Here is a 20225-nt window from a genome sequence, read left to right as displayed (position 1 = left end):
CAATGGCTTTGCTGAATGATACAAGTCAAATATGAAAACAAAAACATGGTTTTATTGAAAAGTTGAAGCTGTCTTTAAGTGCCATTGTAGCTCTTGAATGACTTCACCAGAAGATCGAAGTGAATGGCAGCAACATGAAGCCAGTGGCTTCAACTCTCAAAGCAGATGTTTGGAGATATTTTGGGTTTCCATGTAAATCCAGAATAGAGGAAATAGTTAAAAGTTTTGTGTAACCTGTGCCAGCCTGTACCACGTCAGCCGACATCCTGCAGATACGCTGCAGCTACACCTGTGGATCTTAAACAGAAGCAGGTTGACTGATTATTTCTCTGAAAACGTCAACCTCATCTTCTGGTCACGCAGCGAAGATGACGTCAGTTGTGGCGTTCATATGCAAACACTTGCGATTGCAAAGTGTTGTGAAAAAAAAAGTGTTTAAAAAGATGATGCGATGGTTGGACTTTCAGAGCAAATGACCCCTCCATAACTGTCTGAAGAGTGGGCTTTGAGGTCAAATGTCCTGGGGACCAAGCCCCTGCATGAAAGCCACACAGTGAACAATATAGAAAAATTGTTGACAGAAATAATGAATTAATGGAGAAAGTGCCTTCAATTGTCACCGATAATGTTGGTAACATGATACTTTCCATCAGTCTCACCGGAGATTGTTAGTTGCTTTGTCCCCTGTACAACGGGATCTACAGAAAAGTTGTTTATTGTTTATATAATCAGGGCTTTCTTTTCACTATACACCATCATCTTACGATCCTGGAAAAAATTCAGGATTATAAGAAAAAAATATTTAGTAAAATGTTATTTATTTCAAGGTATATGAGCATAAAGCCTGAACTCTCCACAGCCTCAGCTCTAGACCGATGCTTTGTGGCCCAGCCCTTTCTGTCTGATGAGGAACGTGAGGAAGTCCTCGACTGTCTCATCACTGTCACTGTGACACTGGGAATTGAGAAAAGCTCTGCAAGTATAGATGTGTAATAAATGAATAAGCACACAGTGTACAGAGAATATTTCTGTTGTAAGGAATGCAGTGACATGCACTTCAATATTATTAACAATAATAATGTAATGTCAAGTATTATTGTCCAACTGCTTTATTTTCAGATATGTATTTTTTATGCTAAAATATTTCTGTTTATACAGGCAAGGAAATAAATATCCAAAAATTATCCAGAGGCTTAAATCAACTTCTGTAGTTTTTATTATAAACTCCATACTGAAGAGTTTAAAACACAAATTGTGACTCAAAAAAATCTACACCAAACTGAATTGTGGGGTTCTTCATACCCATATCTATCCTCCTTCAACATTTCCTGCAGCATTAAACAAGCATCAGCAATTATATTAATTAGCTTACACCTATACTTTACGCAGTTCTTGGCAATATTGGCATTATGAACATTGTCATTCCTCTAACAATACATTCACTATATATTGTACAACCAGTGTTCACTGCCTAACCCATGTAAACCAGATGTTCTACTTCATTAATATTCCCCGACCTTCCCTTTGCTGTGGGGTAGAGTGTGCGTTTGTGAGGCAAAAGACATGCAATAACAAAACAGACAAAACAGAGGACCACATTCTCACAGGCTCCAGTTCATTAAAAACAGCTATACTAAGAACTCACTGGCAAAACCAACCAAAATGTGGCTCTACTGTCATCATTAGTTGTGGTAAAGTAAGAAGATGTACAGATATGTTGACTGACAAAATGGGAGATCTGGCTGTTGTAGCTCTCTAAATGACAAATGATCCAGATCGCATCTTGAACACTGAAGAAGTGAAGTACATTTTTAAGTTCTTGCTAACGGGACAACCCAATGCTCCTTTAGCTCGTTGGTGGGCTCACCTGGCTCAGTTTCTTCAAAGTTTAGCAAATAGCTTATCGTCCACTAAAAAGAACACCACCAATACCGTAGCGTACATAAGCACACTAGCATGCTTCCTGCTTTATTTGGCTCACTGTTGACACAGAATGAAAAATATAAAAAATCTAAAGTATAACCTAGTAAGTCTCAAAGTTGACTAAAAACTCATCCCACCGCACTCAGCTCATCCACCAAACAGCTGATTGGGAGGGAATATGTCTGGCGACTTGATGTAAATAATGGATAAGAACTGCATATACATAATAGTATTTAACTTTCATCTCCATTCACAATATCTCAATTTTGCCGGGCAGCTGGACATAAAACAAGGGATGTGTGTGTGTGTGCGTGTTTGTGTACACATAGACTGTGTGGGTGCAGGAGTCCGAGTGTGTAACGTGTGAAGTGCTCTTCCTGCAGTCATGTGGCTGATGGGGTTCGGAGTGAGATGGGGTAGTAGTGCTGGCTGTACGAAGAGTGTGACTGAAGTTGCTTTGGCAACCAAACACAAAGAGGATCTCTCATCACCATAACAACGTGGTCCCTTTCACCTCTCTCTCCAGCCCCCACCAGTAAGCATCCATCCCCCTTTTCTATCCAGCTTGTGATAAGTGGAAGATCACCCTTCCTCTCCTTCACACATACACGGTCTGTCCATCCCTCCCTATACACACCCAGTGGGTGTTAAGGCAGCATTAACAGCAGTGGAAAAAAAGAGGAGCAAAGAAAAGACGAATGGAACAACAGAAGGAAAACCAGAGGGGGGAAACAATTAGACCAGAAGGGGCAGAAGTGTGAGCTCTACAGCAATCGCTGACAAAAAAAAAAAAAAAAAGATGTGAATTAAGCCATTACATGAACCCAAAAATATGGAAAAGATGGGAGAAAAATAGCAAAGCCCCTTTTTCTTGTCAGTTTTATGTAATTACACACTAAAAAAAAAAAAAAAAAAAAAAATGTTGAAACCGAGGCATGAGAGACAAAAACCCAGGGGAACGAAAAGAGAGCAATTGAACCGTCTCTGCTTGGCATTTCCCATTGATTTATCTTTCAGTCCTTCTAATTGTGAGACTGTCGGTCTTGCCTGTCAATAGCTCATACAGCTGGCTGAAGGGAATGAATGTGGCTGTGCTACTTGAGACAAAAAAAAAATTACATTTAATAATTTGCCTTGACAAAGTGAGTAAAGAAACAGATTCAATCTGGAAAACAAGTTTATTGTGTATTGAGAAAGCAAAGACTGGCTTTGAGGGGGTAAAATGGTAAAATGTAAAAAACAGGTTAACCTTTTTTCATTTTTAAACACTCTACTGCGACTTATCGCCCCCTGATTTTCCTACAACTATTCTTCTTCCTAGAAAGCTAAAAAAAAGCTTTTAAACAGACAAGTCTGGAACAGAAATTCGACAGCGAGTCGACCTCCTTTTGGGGCCATTAATTTATTCAACTGAATTTTTTTGGTTTGTTTTTGCCAAAGTGGATTACAGTAATCCTCAGAGTCCACTTCATGTTCACAAATAAATGTTTTTCTGTTTGTGAAAAAACAGAAATATTTAAAACTTTGAAGGAGACATGATTTTGTGCATCTTTTAATGAAATTAGTAATTTAGTAGTTTCACATTGTACACTCTGAGTTTTAGGCACCACTGCAGCGCACCTGAACATGGAAACCCTCCTCCAAATGTTTCTAATTATACATCATATCAAAGTATTTAAATGAGAGAGTGTAGTCTTTCCATTCAACCTTGTTTCTCTGCAGCAGGCCGGTTTACGAGCCTGTGAATCTGCCTCATCGTTGCTTTGTATGTAATTGATAGATTGCAGAGCCTGTCAAAAATATTGAGCCCATATGCATTTGGTATGTCACTAAAAGGGTATCATCATCATTTATTATTATTCGTAAATACCCGAGTATTTACGAATAAACTTCCTGTTCTAAAGTGCAGAGCTATGGCTCCATGTGGAAGAATTTGACTTAAAAAGAAAACAGCTTCCAACTAAAAATACTGCGATTAAGAGATTTCAAAGTCACAAATGTCTGATTTAACCTAAACTGCAACTTGCCCCCTCCACATTTATTCTTCCAACTCTCCCACCTCTGTTCACCCACCTTCCCTCCACCCCCAAATCAGCCTCAAGGTCCAAATGATAACAGCAGGAAGAGATAAGTTTCAAGGAACTTTCCCCCCATGTGTTACTTCTCCTCCAGTGCAAGCAGCCTTGGATGTCCCAACAAGTCCAACTCCCTCAAAAAACAACAATGCATCCTTCATCTGGGCACACAGTGAGGTCAGCAAACCCAAACACAAACAGCGTGAGACATGTTTTGTGTGCAGGCTCACAAAACATAGCAAATGGAAGACAACTAGAAATGCAAAAAACCATCAGCTTCAGTTTCAGTTTGTACACCCACACATGTAATGAAGCCGTAATTCCCCCTTGAATATTGCCCTAGTGATGCATGTGTGCGGAGTCTGAACAAGGGAAAATCAAAAAAAAAAAAAAAAAGAAACGGAAGGATTTTTGTTTTCTGCCATGATTTGAATGTTTGACTCTGGCACAATGCGATACTTCCTCTGACGGCACAAAAAGGATTGTTGAAGAGACATGCAGTAAAAGGCAGCTCAGCTTTTTCACCATGGACTGAAATTCAAAATGACCAATCCTGAAACTTTATGTTTTTGGTTCTTCCGTGTTTATTTTCTTGATTCTAAATGAACATCTGTGTACTTTGTACACACGGCTGAAGTGTCACTGAGGTTATAAGTAACATTTAGATTCAGGTTCATATTCATTTTCATATCAACATGTGGGGTTGATATAGAAATGAGGGCAGAATGTAAAATGTCACAGATCAAGTCAAGTTTATTTGTGTATAACATTTCAGAAACAAGACAGTCAAAGGACTTTGGAATATTAAAAAAACCCACATTAATTATTAATTAAAAACAGTAAACCTTACATTTTCTAAAATGCCATCATCCAGCAATTGTACAGAAAATTTTGTAATCTAAACAAGTGGGTTTTAAGCCTTAATTAAAAGGAACTCAGCATCTTTGCCATTTTATGGAACTTTCTCCCAGATTTATGGTGCTTAGAAACTGACTGTGTTATTTTCTCTCCATTATAAAAGGTTTGTGCCAGTTTTGTTAAAAAAAAAAAAAAACTAAGTCTGTTCTGTTCCAGTGAGGTAATGATGCATTTAAAAGATTACATTGTCTTTCTCAATACTTTAAGTTCAAGCCTTTTACAGCCAGATTACATCGAATAAAACCAATTCACTCAAACTGAACACACACACAGTAGAAATGATGGGTATATTTTTATCCATTCCCAAACGGTTTTGGTCAAACTGTTTTTGGATGGGCATTTGTGGCCACACAAGAAACGGACTGTAGATAATCATCCTGATGGCATCTTTGTGTCATTCTAGGTAAAATATGTAGTGCAATGCAGGCATCAGGTCTGCTGACGTGTGCCTTCAGGCTGCAGTGTGTCATGTCACAGTCAAATTATGAGTGTCAAACAACATGGCAATTATTGCCTCTTACAAATTGAGGCTTTACTACATGGACTGAGCACATGCTGGAGGAGCCGAATGCTTACCCAGTATCTGGGATGTCGATGTGACTGTGTTTTACAGTCAAATTTGTTGCAGCTAGAGGAATTTATCGCGTAATTTATCGTGTGCCGTCTGCGCACGGAAGTCAGCTAAGATATCACTGGAGTAAGGTTGATGTATAATGTAGAGTAATGTGGTTTTGTTTATTTTTGTCACAGTTTAAAGAGCCTAAAACCTGGAATCGCTTAGGTTGTCGAAGACATCAGTTTTTCCAAAGCTATTCAGGCAACAATACCAAGATGACAACTTTTGAATATGTTTCAATCGTCAGATCGGGAAAAATAAAATAAAAAAAGCTTGTGGTTTATTAAATGAAAGGGCAGGGCAATTAATCAAATCTGCATTTCAATTTTGGCTCCAATCAGCTATAGAAGACTGTATCAACAAACAGTAATTACTATTCCACAATAGTTTTGCTTGTGTTTTTTTTCAGAGCATGAAAAGTTTTCAAACTCAATTAGCGATTATGTAAAATGGTGATTTTATCATTCACAAAAATAGTAATTATTTCTTCCCCTTAATTGAACAGCCCTAATATTTGCAAATCTGATTAAAATACTTGGAGGTTTTTAGATGAAAAGTTTATTTGAGTTTAAGAATATTCATCCAAGCATTCAAACATTTTTACCTCAAACAAACAAACAAAAAAAAAAAAACAACACTAACTTGATTAGAACGAATACTACTTCAATAATAATTATGTCAAGAAGCTTTAAAACAAATAGTCAGTTAAAGGATTACATTGAATGTTCGAGGAGACAAAGTATTTCTCTTTTTAGAACTCAATATGCAAGATTCCTATTAAAATTGCGCTCCTCTTTTTTCCCCTTGCACCATATGTGACTCAATCTACTTTCCCAGTGTTTCAACCCTCTCATCGCAAACTCGTTGAAACTTAGGCCCTTAAAAGGAAATAACTCTGGCCTGCTTATAGCCGGGCAGCATTGCTTTCATTGCACTTCAACTATTGGCGATGTAATTTAACCCCCTTTGAGCCTGACAGGCCCTGTTCTTACTCTATATATATTACTGATAGCTTGTGTACTCAGTTAAACATCAGGATCCACTGAAAAAAACTGTAAGGGGGGAGAAAAAAATAATACATTTACAATACAATTATGTCCGTTTAATTGAAAAATTAAGTCATACCCTGATTACTAATACACACCAGTATGTAGCTCTGAAATAGCAACCGCTGCTTAAAAAAAATAGGGAAATGATTTCTTTCCCCTTTCTTACCAAACTAAAACATGTTCACAAGACAAGTCCCCCCAGAGAAACAGCTTTTTTGCTACAAACAGGAAAGCAACAAACTGCCTACTTTTCATTTACGGTTACTGAACACTTTTGTTGTCACTATAAAACTTTATGGCACTTAACGTCTACACAATTTTTGGTACAGGAGGCATTTCCTGATGAGGGTTTGGCATCATAAACATTTATTCCCATCATTAGGAGCCTCTGCTGAAGCATTTTAGAGCATCATAAGGAGATATTTATCATCCGTAGAAATCCCCACTCCGATAATATGCTGCCATTCCCTTTATGTTCATCAGGTGGTAAGTACGGAGAGGAAAGAAACAATCAGATGCGTTTTTCTGCACTTATATTTTCAGAAAATAACGAAAGAGACAGAAATTCACAAAACATTAAAAAAATAAGAATGTCCAGCCTGTAGTCTTAACCTAAACCCCACTAGTTGAAATGCAAAAAGCCCATTTCTCATTCCGTAAATAACTCCATATTCTAAACCTAGATAATTACTAGGCTATCTAGTAACTATCTCATATTTAAACCTTAGTTTAAATATGCTAAAATCAGGTTTAACATATTATAAAAACATATAAAAAGATTTTAAAGCATTAATATTGTAGTAATTGTTCTTTCCTTCTAGAAATAAATTGAAAACATTTTCTACCATACAATGTGGCATGTTGTGCTATAACAGTAAATGGGTTAATAAAAAAATTGGTTTCCAGCCATCATGGTGTAGGATTGTCACTATAAATCATTATTATGAGAATTATTTCTAAAAACAAATCCATGATGCTAATAAATGGTTAGATTATTGCCCCTCCCTGGTTCCAACTAAACTGTGGTTAGTTTCAAATCTAGTTTCCCAGCCTTATTTACTCAGGGGGAAATACACTGTTATTTTTCCTTCATTCAGAAATCGCTGGCTAGAAAGATTCCCAGAAGGAACTAATGTGTGGAGGAACCGGTAGGCATTGGTTGCTGATGATGACTGCTTAATATATTGACGTCAAAGCTGATGCATGGTGTAATTTGAACTTGTTCTGCTGCTGAGAAACATGCACACTGCAGAGCTTTCTGTGCATGACTTTGCCTTTGAAGATAAAAAAAAAAAAAAAAATCTAAATGTGTGCCTCATATTTTATTTCTGTAAGTGTAATGCCACCCTGGTTGGTGTTGACTGGTTATGCCCCTAAAAACCAGTTTAAATAAATTGACACCATCAACTAAAATCATTAAAGTCTAAAGTTTGTTCAGGCCATCTGCCAAAATCCTCAACATTATCACTGAAAACGTGCACATTTAAAAACAAGTAGAACCAGTTGACTCCTATCAGTCATCTGAAGAATGAGATACAAACCAGCAGATCTACAAGAATCATGACCCCATAATGTTCCAGATTTTTTTTGTGGCAATTATCAGCTCCAGCATTTAATAGCTTGCAAAATAAAACTTTTTCATGAAGAAAGACTGAAGCTATACTCTTACTCAGAAAGTTTGTGAATTGGGGACGAATCATTAAGGCAGAGGCGAGCAAATCAAACCTGAGAATTTTTACATGAAAAGGCCCAACATCTATGATTTTATTACAGGGAGGGAAAACAACCAGGGAGTGAAACAGTTTGCTATATTGAGCTATCCTGGTAAAGGTCTGGAATCTTGACTATGAACTAGTATTTTGAGAAAAGGAATTTGCAAAAGGATTTGGATATACAACACACTTAGGAAACAATTGACAATTACAGTGAATCAGGGGAAAAAAGAAAGCCAATACAAAAAAATCCCCTAATATAAACCAAAACTGCAGCACTGTGAGAAAATCCGTGGCGATACTGAAATTTACAGAAGAGGAATGTTTGGAGGCCATTAGTAGTTCACAGAATCCTTTCACTCCTTATCTGAACCATCAGAAGGTGAGGCCACTGCCTATCACAGCTACTACCAGCAGCAATGGGCTGAAACTGGTTTCAAGGACAGTTGTCACTACAGTGACCTTGACTGTGTTGGTTCACAGATCAACAAAGCCATCAGAGTAGGCAAATCCCAATGAGAACCACTTGAAACCAAAAGGCAAGGATATTTAAGTTTGGCTGATCTTTTTCTTTTGACGCTTTTCAGATCAGCTTGGGTGTGCTCTTCATGCCAGAGTTTCCAACACAACCCTGCTGACTGATTCGCAACATGCTGGTTGAGAAAATTGGATGCCATCCCACAGCAGTGTGCGACCAAGCTGGTGGCCAGCAGGAAGAGAAGGTGCCAGGATGTCGGGGTTGTGCATGGGTTGTCCACTCCCAGTAATTCTTCAATCCCCCAATCTAATGAAAGACACCGTTGAGGAGACAGTGGCAGAATGAGCCATTTGTCATTGGGAGAAGATTTGGCTAAGGTTTTCATTCAACTGTGCTGCACAATCCATAAAAGCATTTTCTTAGTTTAAGTTTATATTTATAATTCAATTTTTAATTTCCAAAAAAAAAGGAGAAAAAAAAAACCCCAATGAACTCGTAATGATAATCTTTAAGCTTTGTTAAAAGGTCAATCAAAAGGTTACATAGGCCACCAGAGCTGCATAACATACCCATTGCAGTATCAGTTTGTTTAATACCAATTGCAAAGGTATGCAACTTCTCATTCACAGACTATATACTGATATAATGTTAAACAGTCAGGTAGACCATATATTCTTACTTTGCCCAGTTTGCCATAGATTTTCAGTCCAAGACTCTAATAATGTCTGTAAAACACAACTTCTGTCAGAATATCATTAACAGAATCAATTTTAACCATTTAAGCTGGGCCAACTAGAGTTCTCTTGAAGTTTACTTGAAAACCTCAGACTAAATCATACTACCCAAATTGTTCTTGTAAATAGTCGTAGCACCAGCTACTTGACTGCTCTAATAACCAATTCCGCATGAAACCATTTATCCATCATGTCAGTGAACTTCTGCTGTTACCAACCAACCAACCAACCATACATACATACATACATACAGTACTAGTGTTTCAACACAATTTGACTAATACCTTAAGAACTGCTAGTTATAAAGTTTTAAAACGTGCTGAGTATTTTACCGCTCACTGAAAAAAAATGTTTACAGTTTACTGTAAATCTGGCAATTTTTGTGCATGTGGAAACTGCACATTTAGTTTCCACATTCATTCAGTTTCTTCTTCTCAGTTATGCTTTCTTGTCTTCTCTCCTCTTTTTGTCAAATCTTTCTTACCCTGCTAAAGGCATTTAGCTAAACCGGCCTAATAACATCTTCCCTCTAATCCATCTGGTCTAATGAGATTGGGGCTTTACACCGAGACAGACAAATGCAAAGCAAGTACCAGGGGACAAATGTGACATAGGTGGGTTGAAGGCCAACAGGACAAGTGAGTGATGGATTTCATTAATTAAACTCAACACCTAGAAATGCACAGGCCTTGAGAGACAATTTTACATATGACTTATCTCTGGGAGTATTAAGAAATAGACAAACAACTCAACAACAATGGAGAACAAACTACATGTGTTTGTGTGACCCATTTTTAGAGGCTTTCTGCCTGAGCACGGGCTGAAGATAAGAATGAATGCTGTGTCACTGAACAACCCTAAACCCTGAGTGAATTCAAGCTTATCTGACACTCCGTGCAAAACACAAACAACTGCTTGCAGTCAGTTCATCAACTGTAAAAGCCTCTTCATGACCCGGCAGTCAATTTTAATTAAACCGAACTGATCGATATAAGGTTAAAGTATACTTAATCCACTGCTTGATTTTGCTTCTCATTCTTATAAGGTGTCAAGCATTTAATAAGATTGAAAAGATTTGGCTTGTCAAATAAAAGTCAGCTTTTTTATGCAAATACAATGACACCCAACCTCAGGGGTTCTGGATTTTTCTCTATGAGCACCGGGGAGCAAAGATTAGTTTGAGTGTATGATCATGAATTCTCTTTGAACAAAAGGATAATATGTCTATGTAATTTAAGCTAGTATTATAGTTACACATACTGTCGAAGAAGTTTATTTGTTTTATTCTTACTTGAGATTGATTTCCAGAATGCTAGTTTGGACAGAACTAAAGCAGTGCTGCTATTTTCTCTGGCTCTTTTCCTCATCTTTTAAATGTCGTCTCTCTCAACTCTCTCAGTAGGCATGTTTACATGCACACAACTATTTAGAGAAACATTTTTTTCTACATAAGAGGCTGCCATGTTCACAGTATTTTGTGCAAACATTAGCTTAAATAAGATCAGGTTTAGATTAAGCAATCAAAGAATATTCAAACACAATCATGTTTGGTATTCTGATCCAAGGCAACAGCGCTCACCTGCCTTATACCTCGTCATACTGATGTTTATGCCATTTTCACACATTCACAGCTCTTTTACAGTGCAGATCCTCAACCTGAACAGAAAAGGTGCTGAACGAACAGAGTTGGTGCGAGACAAAACAGAAAATGAAGCTGCTTGTTCCAAGGTTTGTAAAGATAAGAAGGATTGGGGTGGACGGGTCACAGATGGAAAGAAATGTGAAAAACCCTATATGAGCCCCTCATGTAAACAACATTTTCATTTGGAGTTAGTCATGACTGAACAGATTTTTGTTTATTCCCAGTGTAATCTCATCACTGTCCACATGATGTAAATACATAGACAGGGGTTTCATTCAGTTTAATTTTGTAAAGCTGGAAGTTGCATTTTATTTCATACTTAAAAATCTAACCTTTACATTTTTATTAAGTTATGGGAAAATGTTTTTAATTTTTATTTAGAAATTGCCTTTTGAGGGAGGAGGATACATAAGTGGAGTGAAAAATAATCAACATTTTAACTGGTAGTCTTTCTTCATCACATCTATGTTTGAAACTTATTTTTGAAATAAGGACAGACAAAACTCTCAATTTCTCTGCTTGTTTACATCTCCCTGTTGGTACTAAACTATTTCACCTCTGAAAAATCCAAAAAACTTCTGGTTCAAAGTCTAAAATATTTAGAATGATCAAACCCAAACCTGATAATTCCTCACATAGAAGATGTTTTTTTTATTTTTAACCATTAAATAAATAAACAACTGGAGGATTATAAAGGCTTTAGCCCATTTTCAGAATTAGAAGCATCTAAAATTACACAGAAACACTGTTAGTTCAATAAAAGCAGGCAAAGTACATTTATTTGACAATATGATTCAATACAGCTTGTGTAAAAAGTGCACTACTATATGAAAGTAATATTCCCAACTAGCCTATTTGATTGGTTGTTTGTGTAGTAGGGAGGACAGTTGGGGAGCTTGAATAGAGGTGAAGCTAAATTTAATTTGGAAAAAATATTATTAGATTTTTGTGCAACTTGATTACCATAAAACCAAACCACAAGCTTGGGGTGATGACTACCAAGAAATGAATTATGCTGTATGCTTAACGGTTTCAGTGTAGTAAGAAATATTGCATTGTTTGCAATTCAGAAGGAATATTGTTTTTTGGGAACAGTGTAGATTCCCTCAATAAAGGCATTCCATATCCTGCCATTTCCTAATTTTTATAATCCATCAATGATGCCCAAGGACAATATGAGGAAGTAACAAAGTTCAAATTATTTTTATCTGTAAATATATGCATCATGTACCACAAGCTCATATGCTTCTATATTTGATTAATTCCTTTTTCTCATGGTTGATTTATGATCGTGTGCATTGCGTTTTATTTACTTGTAATTATCTTATTTAGCTCCTTCCCTTTATTTAGACATTGTACAATTTTTGCCCCTTGCACAGGAAGCTCTGTTGGCTTTAATGAACTCCTGACCGCAAGGAAAAAGTTGCAGCTGTGTTTATGGGAGAAGAGAAATGATGCATTTAAACAGTGAAGTGAAGAGAACAAAAGAATTTAATTGGAAGACAACATGCTTAAAGTAACCATTTCCTTGTGGCCCACCATCACGACAATAAAAACACCACCATACAAAACTTATATAGATTAAAATAATAATGGAAAAAAATCTCAGAGGTATTAAGAACTGATCGAGGCTTTATGTTTGCTGATCTTATAGCAGATCAGCTTACATTTTGAATAAAGCCAAGCCAAAAACACCATAAGTATGAGAGCATACTGAATTTGCAGCGAGTCACCTCATGGCTGAAAAGTCAAAATATTGAGCTGTTGCTGACAAGTTCAGAACTCCTGCATCATCCCTGACATGACAAGAAACAAGGCATTCCAACCACCTTTACTGTAAAAAGACAAAGACAAATGTGTTTGGATGCAAGACAACCAGACAGGGAAATAAAAAATTATAAGCGCTTATTCAAACTGTGACAGCTTGTTAGTGTTTAATGTCTAGTTAGCCCTACAGACTTAGTGAAGCATTTTAACAACACAATTTAATAAAATTTAAACAGGTCTGTTAACTGGTACCTATAAAAGTATTAAAGTTCGTGACATAAGTTAAAGTCGACTGTTTGAATATTAGCAACTTGCTGATAGTGTAATTACAGCTCCATCTCTCTGCAAACAAACTTTATTCAGTCAGGTAGAAAATGGGCAACACTGAAATGTGAAGGGCAAAATAACCAGCAGTTCCCTACCATTGTTATTCTGTTAAATAATGAAGAAATTAACAAATTATAAATTAAATATGTAGTAGACGCTATACTTTAAGGTTAAACCTTTAATTCAAGAAGATTTGTATGTATTTTTCCCCTTTTCACAGGATCAGATTGGAGCTGACAGAAATCAAACTGTTCCAAAGTAGCCTGCAAATACTAGTTGATCAAGGAAAACACATATATAGTAGCTATGATATTTCTTGGCATAAAACACAGATGTCACTCTTTTCCAAAAAGAAAACAAGGAACAAAAAGTCAGTACAAGCAGTTTAATCTGTCCTAGAGCTTCCCCTCTTAGGGCTGTCAGTCTGCCAGTGGGCCTGGTCTCTAAGATAGGCAGCATAAGATTTACCCACAGGCTACAAACCCATTGGACACACACACTGCTGCATACTAATCAGGTCACCTGTTGCACAGCATTACACTGAAACCAGGCACACGCATGCATACAAACACATATAGATTCCCAACTGTATACAGTAATGGTGCCTTTTAAGCTCACAAATGTTACCTCTGAGTTTTCAATCTCTACTGTGTGTGTGCAGACACAGTCCATAAGAAAAAACAATGAAGCTCACTAAAGGTCTTCAATTTTTACAATAATGTCAAAGTGAAACAATTGGGTAATTAAAGTATAAAGGTTGAATCAACAAAATGGAACAGACTAAAAGCAAATTTGACTGTATGAAGAAGAAAAAATAAAACAAGAAAACATTTTCAGCTACATCAACGGTAATTTTATGACATTCTTTACTGAAACAGCCAAAGACACCTAAAGATTCAAAGATCACAAATGTACCAGGAAAAAAGGCTATCATTAGTTAAGGGCAAAGTGTTAGTCAGCATTTGACGTCAATGAAATGGTGCATAGTTTAAAAGTCTGATGATAATTGTGGCAGTTTCTTTAAATATAGGATTGAACTTTAGGTTTAGTAGGTTGTGCAGATTGACTATACGTCAGCTGTTGTAGGGCATCGCTGTCTGGAGTTATTTTCATACATGCCACTCATGAAAACCTAAGGATTCCACTGTATGTATGAAGAATGGGGCTCACTTGCTTCAGTGCGCTAAAGAATTCATTTTATATTTGTACCATGAAATACTGAATTTGGTATGAACATTTTAAGAAGCCAACAGCATTTAGGTGTCCTTGGCGAACATTTATTTCCTCAAATAGAATAAATTAAAGCTTGCAGTGGAACTGGAATGATTGAAAGAGAATATATTACTGTTACTAATACAAACAGTTATGTTGAATTTGTGACAATTTCACCATTATTCCCAGTTAATGTATTTCTGCACTACTTTGAACCAGAGTGAGCTGTGAATAAATAATGCTATGAATGCAGATCTTTCACACCAATTCCTAGAAATAACAGGAATCTAATTACATTTAATACAGGACATAAAAATCTAACATAAAGAAAAATTACCCTCTTTCTAACTCTTTTAAAACTGCTTATGTACCATATTTTGTCTGGGTTATATTCACAGATCTGCGCTCATCTGCCTATTTACTGAAGTGTTTACCAGTAAGAGAAGGTCTGCTGTCAAAAATAAACACCAACCATCTGTGGAGTTTTGCATATACTGATGGAAGAGGGCTATTGGGATGAAAAGGAAACACTTGGCTGGCTTCTAGGGATGTTATGCATCTTCTGCTTTCAAAATACCAGTGTTTATGCATAATCACCACATACCAGAGAGGCATTTAAAAAAAAATACAGACAGTAAAATATACCAACTGAGAGATCGAAAGATAAAACCCCCATTATCATGGGTTAACATTTCCCAGTGATCTGAAAAAAAAAGGTTTTTATTATCCAGGTAGCTGATCCATGTGCATGGCTTTGTCATGTTCTGCAAACAACACAGATGTTTTCCTAATAAACAGAGAGCCTTTCTGAATACTCATTGACATTTTTTTTCTCCAAACAGCCACCGCTTCCTTCCAGCTGTCTTTAATAAAAAAAATAATTTTTTTTTAAAAAAAACACATCTAATTCATTTCTAATATCATTTCTGGGACACACTGTCCACCCCCCTATCTATTTTTCAGACAGAAAGGTGTCCATTCATTCAGTTAGTCGAGATGCATATGCATTGCTAAACTGATACTACACAGGCCAGCTCTAAGCTAAAGGTTTAACATATTAGGAAGATGGAAACATGGTGCCTGTGCTCTGCTTCTCCCAAGTATGCCTTCTTCAGGAAACAAGATATTTATAACTCTGTTTTAAGCCAAACACATTGACTCTTGAAATAAGCCTTTAGTTTCCAGCCAAGCATATGCCAGCAGAGGCATAAAATACAATCTGCAAATATATTAAGTAAGGCAGACATTAGAGCGGCATTGTATAAAGAGAACATGAAACCGTAACATTGCAAAAATAATATAAATAATGCTATTGGTTGCAAATTACATGTTTTACCACCTCTTCTTCTGTTGTCTAAACCACTCTGTGACATTTAGCGTCTCGGCAACTAAAACCTGCATCAGTGTGCCAGCTAAGTATGTTAGCATAGCACGCTAGTTAATAATTAATGATGATGCAGGACAGCATCTTTTTCTGTCAGTTCCAGTCACACATAGTGAATCAGAACAGAATTAAAATATATTACAAGTCAAATTACATGCAAGCTAATGCTTGCCTGCCAGCACTTTTTTAAAGGGAGCTTTATTAAGGAAGAGTAAGAACGCATTTATCAAAGCCTGAAATAATGGAAAAAAATAAGCATACACAAAATAACCCTGTAGCTCAAGTACACCAGAAACACAAATAGGAGACAATTTTATTTAAAGTAAGTTAATATACAAGCAATGAAATAAATTAATGGAATAGAGATGGTGGGTTTTTCAGGCAATTTTGTGCCAAAATTAAGACAAAGTAATACTGTAAAAGCAAAATTCACTTAGTGACATTTGGTTTATCTTGGTAGAATTTGGATTTCTGAAAAGTCACTGAACAGGTAACTTATGAGGCTACTTTCCATATTAGCAACAGTGATGCACGCAATAGTCTGATAGTTTGTACTGAAAACAAAACCTCCTTTAGCTAAGCTTGGACTTAAATACTGATTCTGCAGTGGCTTTAAGATAAAAGACCTCATGAAAATCTATGCAAAAAATTATATCATGCTTTCACGGGACTGGTGTACTACCCCCATCTATTTCATTTACATATAAAGCATTAAGCCAGTGCTCTCTCACACACAAACCAGTTTCCTGCAGTGCAAGCTAAAGGTTACGAGCACAGTGATGAATCATCAAAACTGTAAGCAGCCTACGAAGAAAACAAAACTGGCCAAATGTTTGAATGCGAAATATAAAACGTATCATACACATGATCACAGCTCAAACCAAACAACCTTTCAGAGAGCAAATTGATTCTGAGTTACCTCAAACATTTCGCAACAACTATGTTTTTCTTAAACAAAGTGTCAACACCTAAAAGTGTGATTGGCCTACTTACAGAAAGCCTTTGATAGACAACCTTTAGATACCTCTGACATGCTTTAAAAGGGGAGCGATGTAGCTCCTCCTCTAAACCTCTAAACGAGAGCATCTCAGTTGTGCTTTCAGGAACCTCAAACCAGACTAGGTTAGGAAAGCCACAATAGGCTTGAAATATATATTTTATTCTTGATGATGGGCAATGCACTATAAAGCTGCTGAGATGCATTTAAAACAGAAAGGTGATGATACACATTAATACACAATGATCCTTATAGCAGTGTCACTGAGTGCAGCAGAGTGTGATTAGTTTAAGTCCTATAGTTCTGCAGTTTTAAGGAGTTTAATCACTGAAAATAAAAGCAATCATTTATTTTCAGGGGAAGCTGATAAGGTAAAAATGCTTTTGAAAGTACAGGTATTTAAATTGAATACTTACAGTTCGACCCTAATTAAATGTGTATGTTAATTTACCCATGTTTACCTCTAAACCACTTCACTAAGGAGGTTAATATTGAATTAACCTCCTATTGAATTATTTTACTGCACTTTTGGGCCCAGTATGTTATAGTAGTTAGAATTTTTTTATAAAGCAATTCTTACCAGTAACCAGCAGGTGCTTAACAGCAGAACAGCCAAAAGCAATCCATAGAACTAACAAGCTTTAGTTTTAGTTTCAAGAAGAAATACAATTTGTACTTTATTAATACTTTCCACATACTAAATATAGACAACACTGAAATATTAAAAGAAGAAGTAGTGTAGCTAATAACAGTGCTTTATGCACATATTTATGTTTAAAGATTTGTTTTCAGCAGATCTGTAATCTTCACATCCATTGGCTAATCCTGTGGTCTTTCAAACAGCACATGGTTTCTTTCAATATACAGTCCTGTGTTCCTCCACAGACCCAGAATCCTCTGGGGACAGCACACACAAAGGCCTGCTTGGATAACTTAATGCCATGAAGTCATGTGTGTAACCTCAAGCATTTAGTGGAAAGCTTCCTCCTGAAGCATGACTGCATCTACTCTTGGGTTACTTCCCCCCTGGATGAGCTGTATAAGTACTGCTCAGGTTTATTCAGGGCACACAGAGGTACAAGAGTGTCGTGACGTCACTGGAATGGAATCTGAACTCGTGTGAAAAAGTCAGAACACAAAAATGTGCTTTAACAAGCACACACATGTTCACTTATTAACTCAAAGGCAAGAAGAAACCGAAGATGTGCAAATGTGAATACACACACGCACTCTTCTCTCGGTTAAGGTTACAGCTGTTAGACAGCGGCCACACTGTGTGAAAATAAACACAGAATACATAATCCATCTTGTTTGTACTATACTGCAGCATTAGCCAATGCTGCTTTTAATTGAAATAACATTTACATAAGAGACGATGGTCAACTCATAAAAACACAGTGAAACTAAAACTAAAGTTTACAACCAGAGAGGGCAAAATGGGTGTCCCAGAACCCGTTCTCTCTGAACCTCATCATTTACAATGCCTGACAGTTCAAGCTCTGTCAAACATCATGCCCACACATGTTACATTTACTGCCCTGTTAGTTGTGCTTTCACATCTATTGTAAATAGCCTAGTGGAGAATTAGAGCATTATAAATCAAAACTTTGTAGAAAGACAATCGCAGCCAGAGCAGAATTTATTTTGTGCACTGACAGACTTGGCTAATAAATCTTAATTTTCAAACAGCCATAAAAATCTAACATTCACTCCAATTCACAGCATCCAATGTTGATTTGGGAGAAAAAAACCCTCTGCAGCCACAATCACACTTGCACCATTTCGACTACATTAACCATTAACTTGCAGACAAATTGCTTCACTATTTTCCATTGTAAGCCTCCGAATTGCAGAGGTTCCCCAAATAGATTTAAGCACCTACATAAACTGTAAAGTCCCATTCACAGCATCGGAATGTGATTAGAACTGGGCCATACTGCTCTGAAGAGAACTGGGCTATGGAATGGCTTACATCCTGTGCCAGTGTCTCAAACACAGGGGAGTGATGAACCAGAGATGAGGCTGTGTGCAGTGTGGGAACTTCAGGGTCCCATTAATCTAGCCTTCAGATGTGCAAACATGCAACCTAAAGGCCACAGGACGTGCGGTTCTTCCTTTTCTAAAAGCATACTAGGAAGAGGATCACAATAGAGTTGATTCGATGTAAGGAATCAATCTGTGAGCAGTGTTAAAAAGGAGGCTTGAATGCAAGTCTGAAAAGACAACTGACATTTTGTTAAAAAAAAAAAACATGACAAAAGCCCTACAAGTTGAAAGCACTCACAAAACCACAGGAATTTACTGCAGAATTTTACCTTGAGTGCTTATGTAGTCAGGTTTCCCCCACGCCTTTCTCAAATTCTTAGAAAATAAACATCTAAAGACCTTGAAACTCCAAAACATGAATGGAATGTGCAAGTCTGATGACCACAAAGACAACAAGGATGAAGAACATGTGGATTAGAAGAGTGGCAAGTAAGGACTACTTTCTATAAAAAAACATGATGGGCATTCGGACACTGCTTCAGGCAACACATTCTCAATTGATCTCCTCATGGAAACCTAAAATAATACATCTGATTTTCCTCAGACAAACCCATCTAACAAAGCAACAGCATCAACTCACGTTCAAAGTCAGAGTCGTCCTCTTCATCCTCCTCGCCATTGGACTCCGTCTGCATGGGCTCCCCATCAAACACCACTCCTTTCCCCGGTTTTCCGCTAATGTCGGCTCCATCCTGATTTCTGGAGTCCCGCATACGGGTGAAGTACTGTACAGCAAAATCAACGAGGTCTGTTGGCCTTTGTCTCAGCACCTCCACGGTGTAACCTTGTAGCAGTTCTGTCAACCCCACCGGTATCTGAATACTCATGGCTGTGTTTGGCTTGTTGGTAGCTCCTAGATATCTAAAACAAAATGAAACAAAAAGACAGGAAAATTGGTTTTATGCTTTTACGAGTGATTTCTTGGCATCAATTTGTGAACAATTTATTAAACCATTTTAACGTTTTAAATTTTGACAAAAGTCACTTTTTCTTGCACCGCTATTTGCAAAAGTACACAATATGTCAATGACATAGGTTTAAGTTGAAAAAAAGAATGTCCTGAACGAAGGTGGTACATAAAAGACAAAATCAAAAACATTTCAAACTTGTCAAAATGGCCTCAGAATCCATGGTCACTAGGAGGCCAGTAACCAGAAGAAACTAATCTGTTCAATTCATATGCTTCTTTTTCTGGTTTCAGAAAAAGCTCTAATTTGTACCTTACAGATATTTTCTGCACACTAAATGTAAACAATGTGTTTGAAGAAACCACACTGCAGGTAACGTCTCTACTGAAACCGATGTAAAACTTAGGAATGGTTTTTAAAATAGAAAGCACCCCTTT

General features: G+C 37.0%; 1 protein-coding gene across 3 annotated transcripts in view; it reads right to left on the bottom strand.

The window, feature by feature from the left end:
* The window catches only part of prkar2aa (protein kinase, cAMP-dependent, regulatory, type II, alpha A), a 38827-nt gene that overhangs the window by 16427 nt on the left and 2175 nt on the right, over window positions 1-20225 (bottom strand). For all 3 annotated transcript variants that reach the window (XM_055048375.1, XM_055048377.1, XM_055048374.1), the window contains one exon: window positions 19461-19741. In XM_055048375.1, coding sequence (XP_054904350.1) covers window positions 19461-19707 — 247 coding nt within the window. In that variant the 5' untranslated portion in view covers window positions 19708-19741. The remainder of the gene's footprint in view (window positions 1-19460; window positions 19742-20225) is intronic.

Source organism: Poeciliopsis prolifica, unplaced genomic scaffold (assembly GCF_027474105.1).
Source record: "Poeciliopsis prolifica strain line A6 unplaced genomic scaffold, Auburn_PproV2 SCAFFOLD027, whole genome shotgun sequence".
NCBI lineage: Eukaryota > Metazoa > Chordata > Actinopteri > Cyprinodontiformes > Poeciliidae > Poeciliopsis > Poeciliopsis prolifica.
Note: the sequence above shows the minus strand (reverse complement) of the source record. Positions and strands in the feature narration are given on the sequence as shown.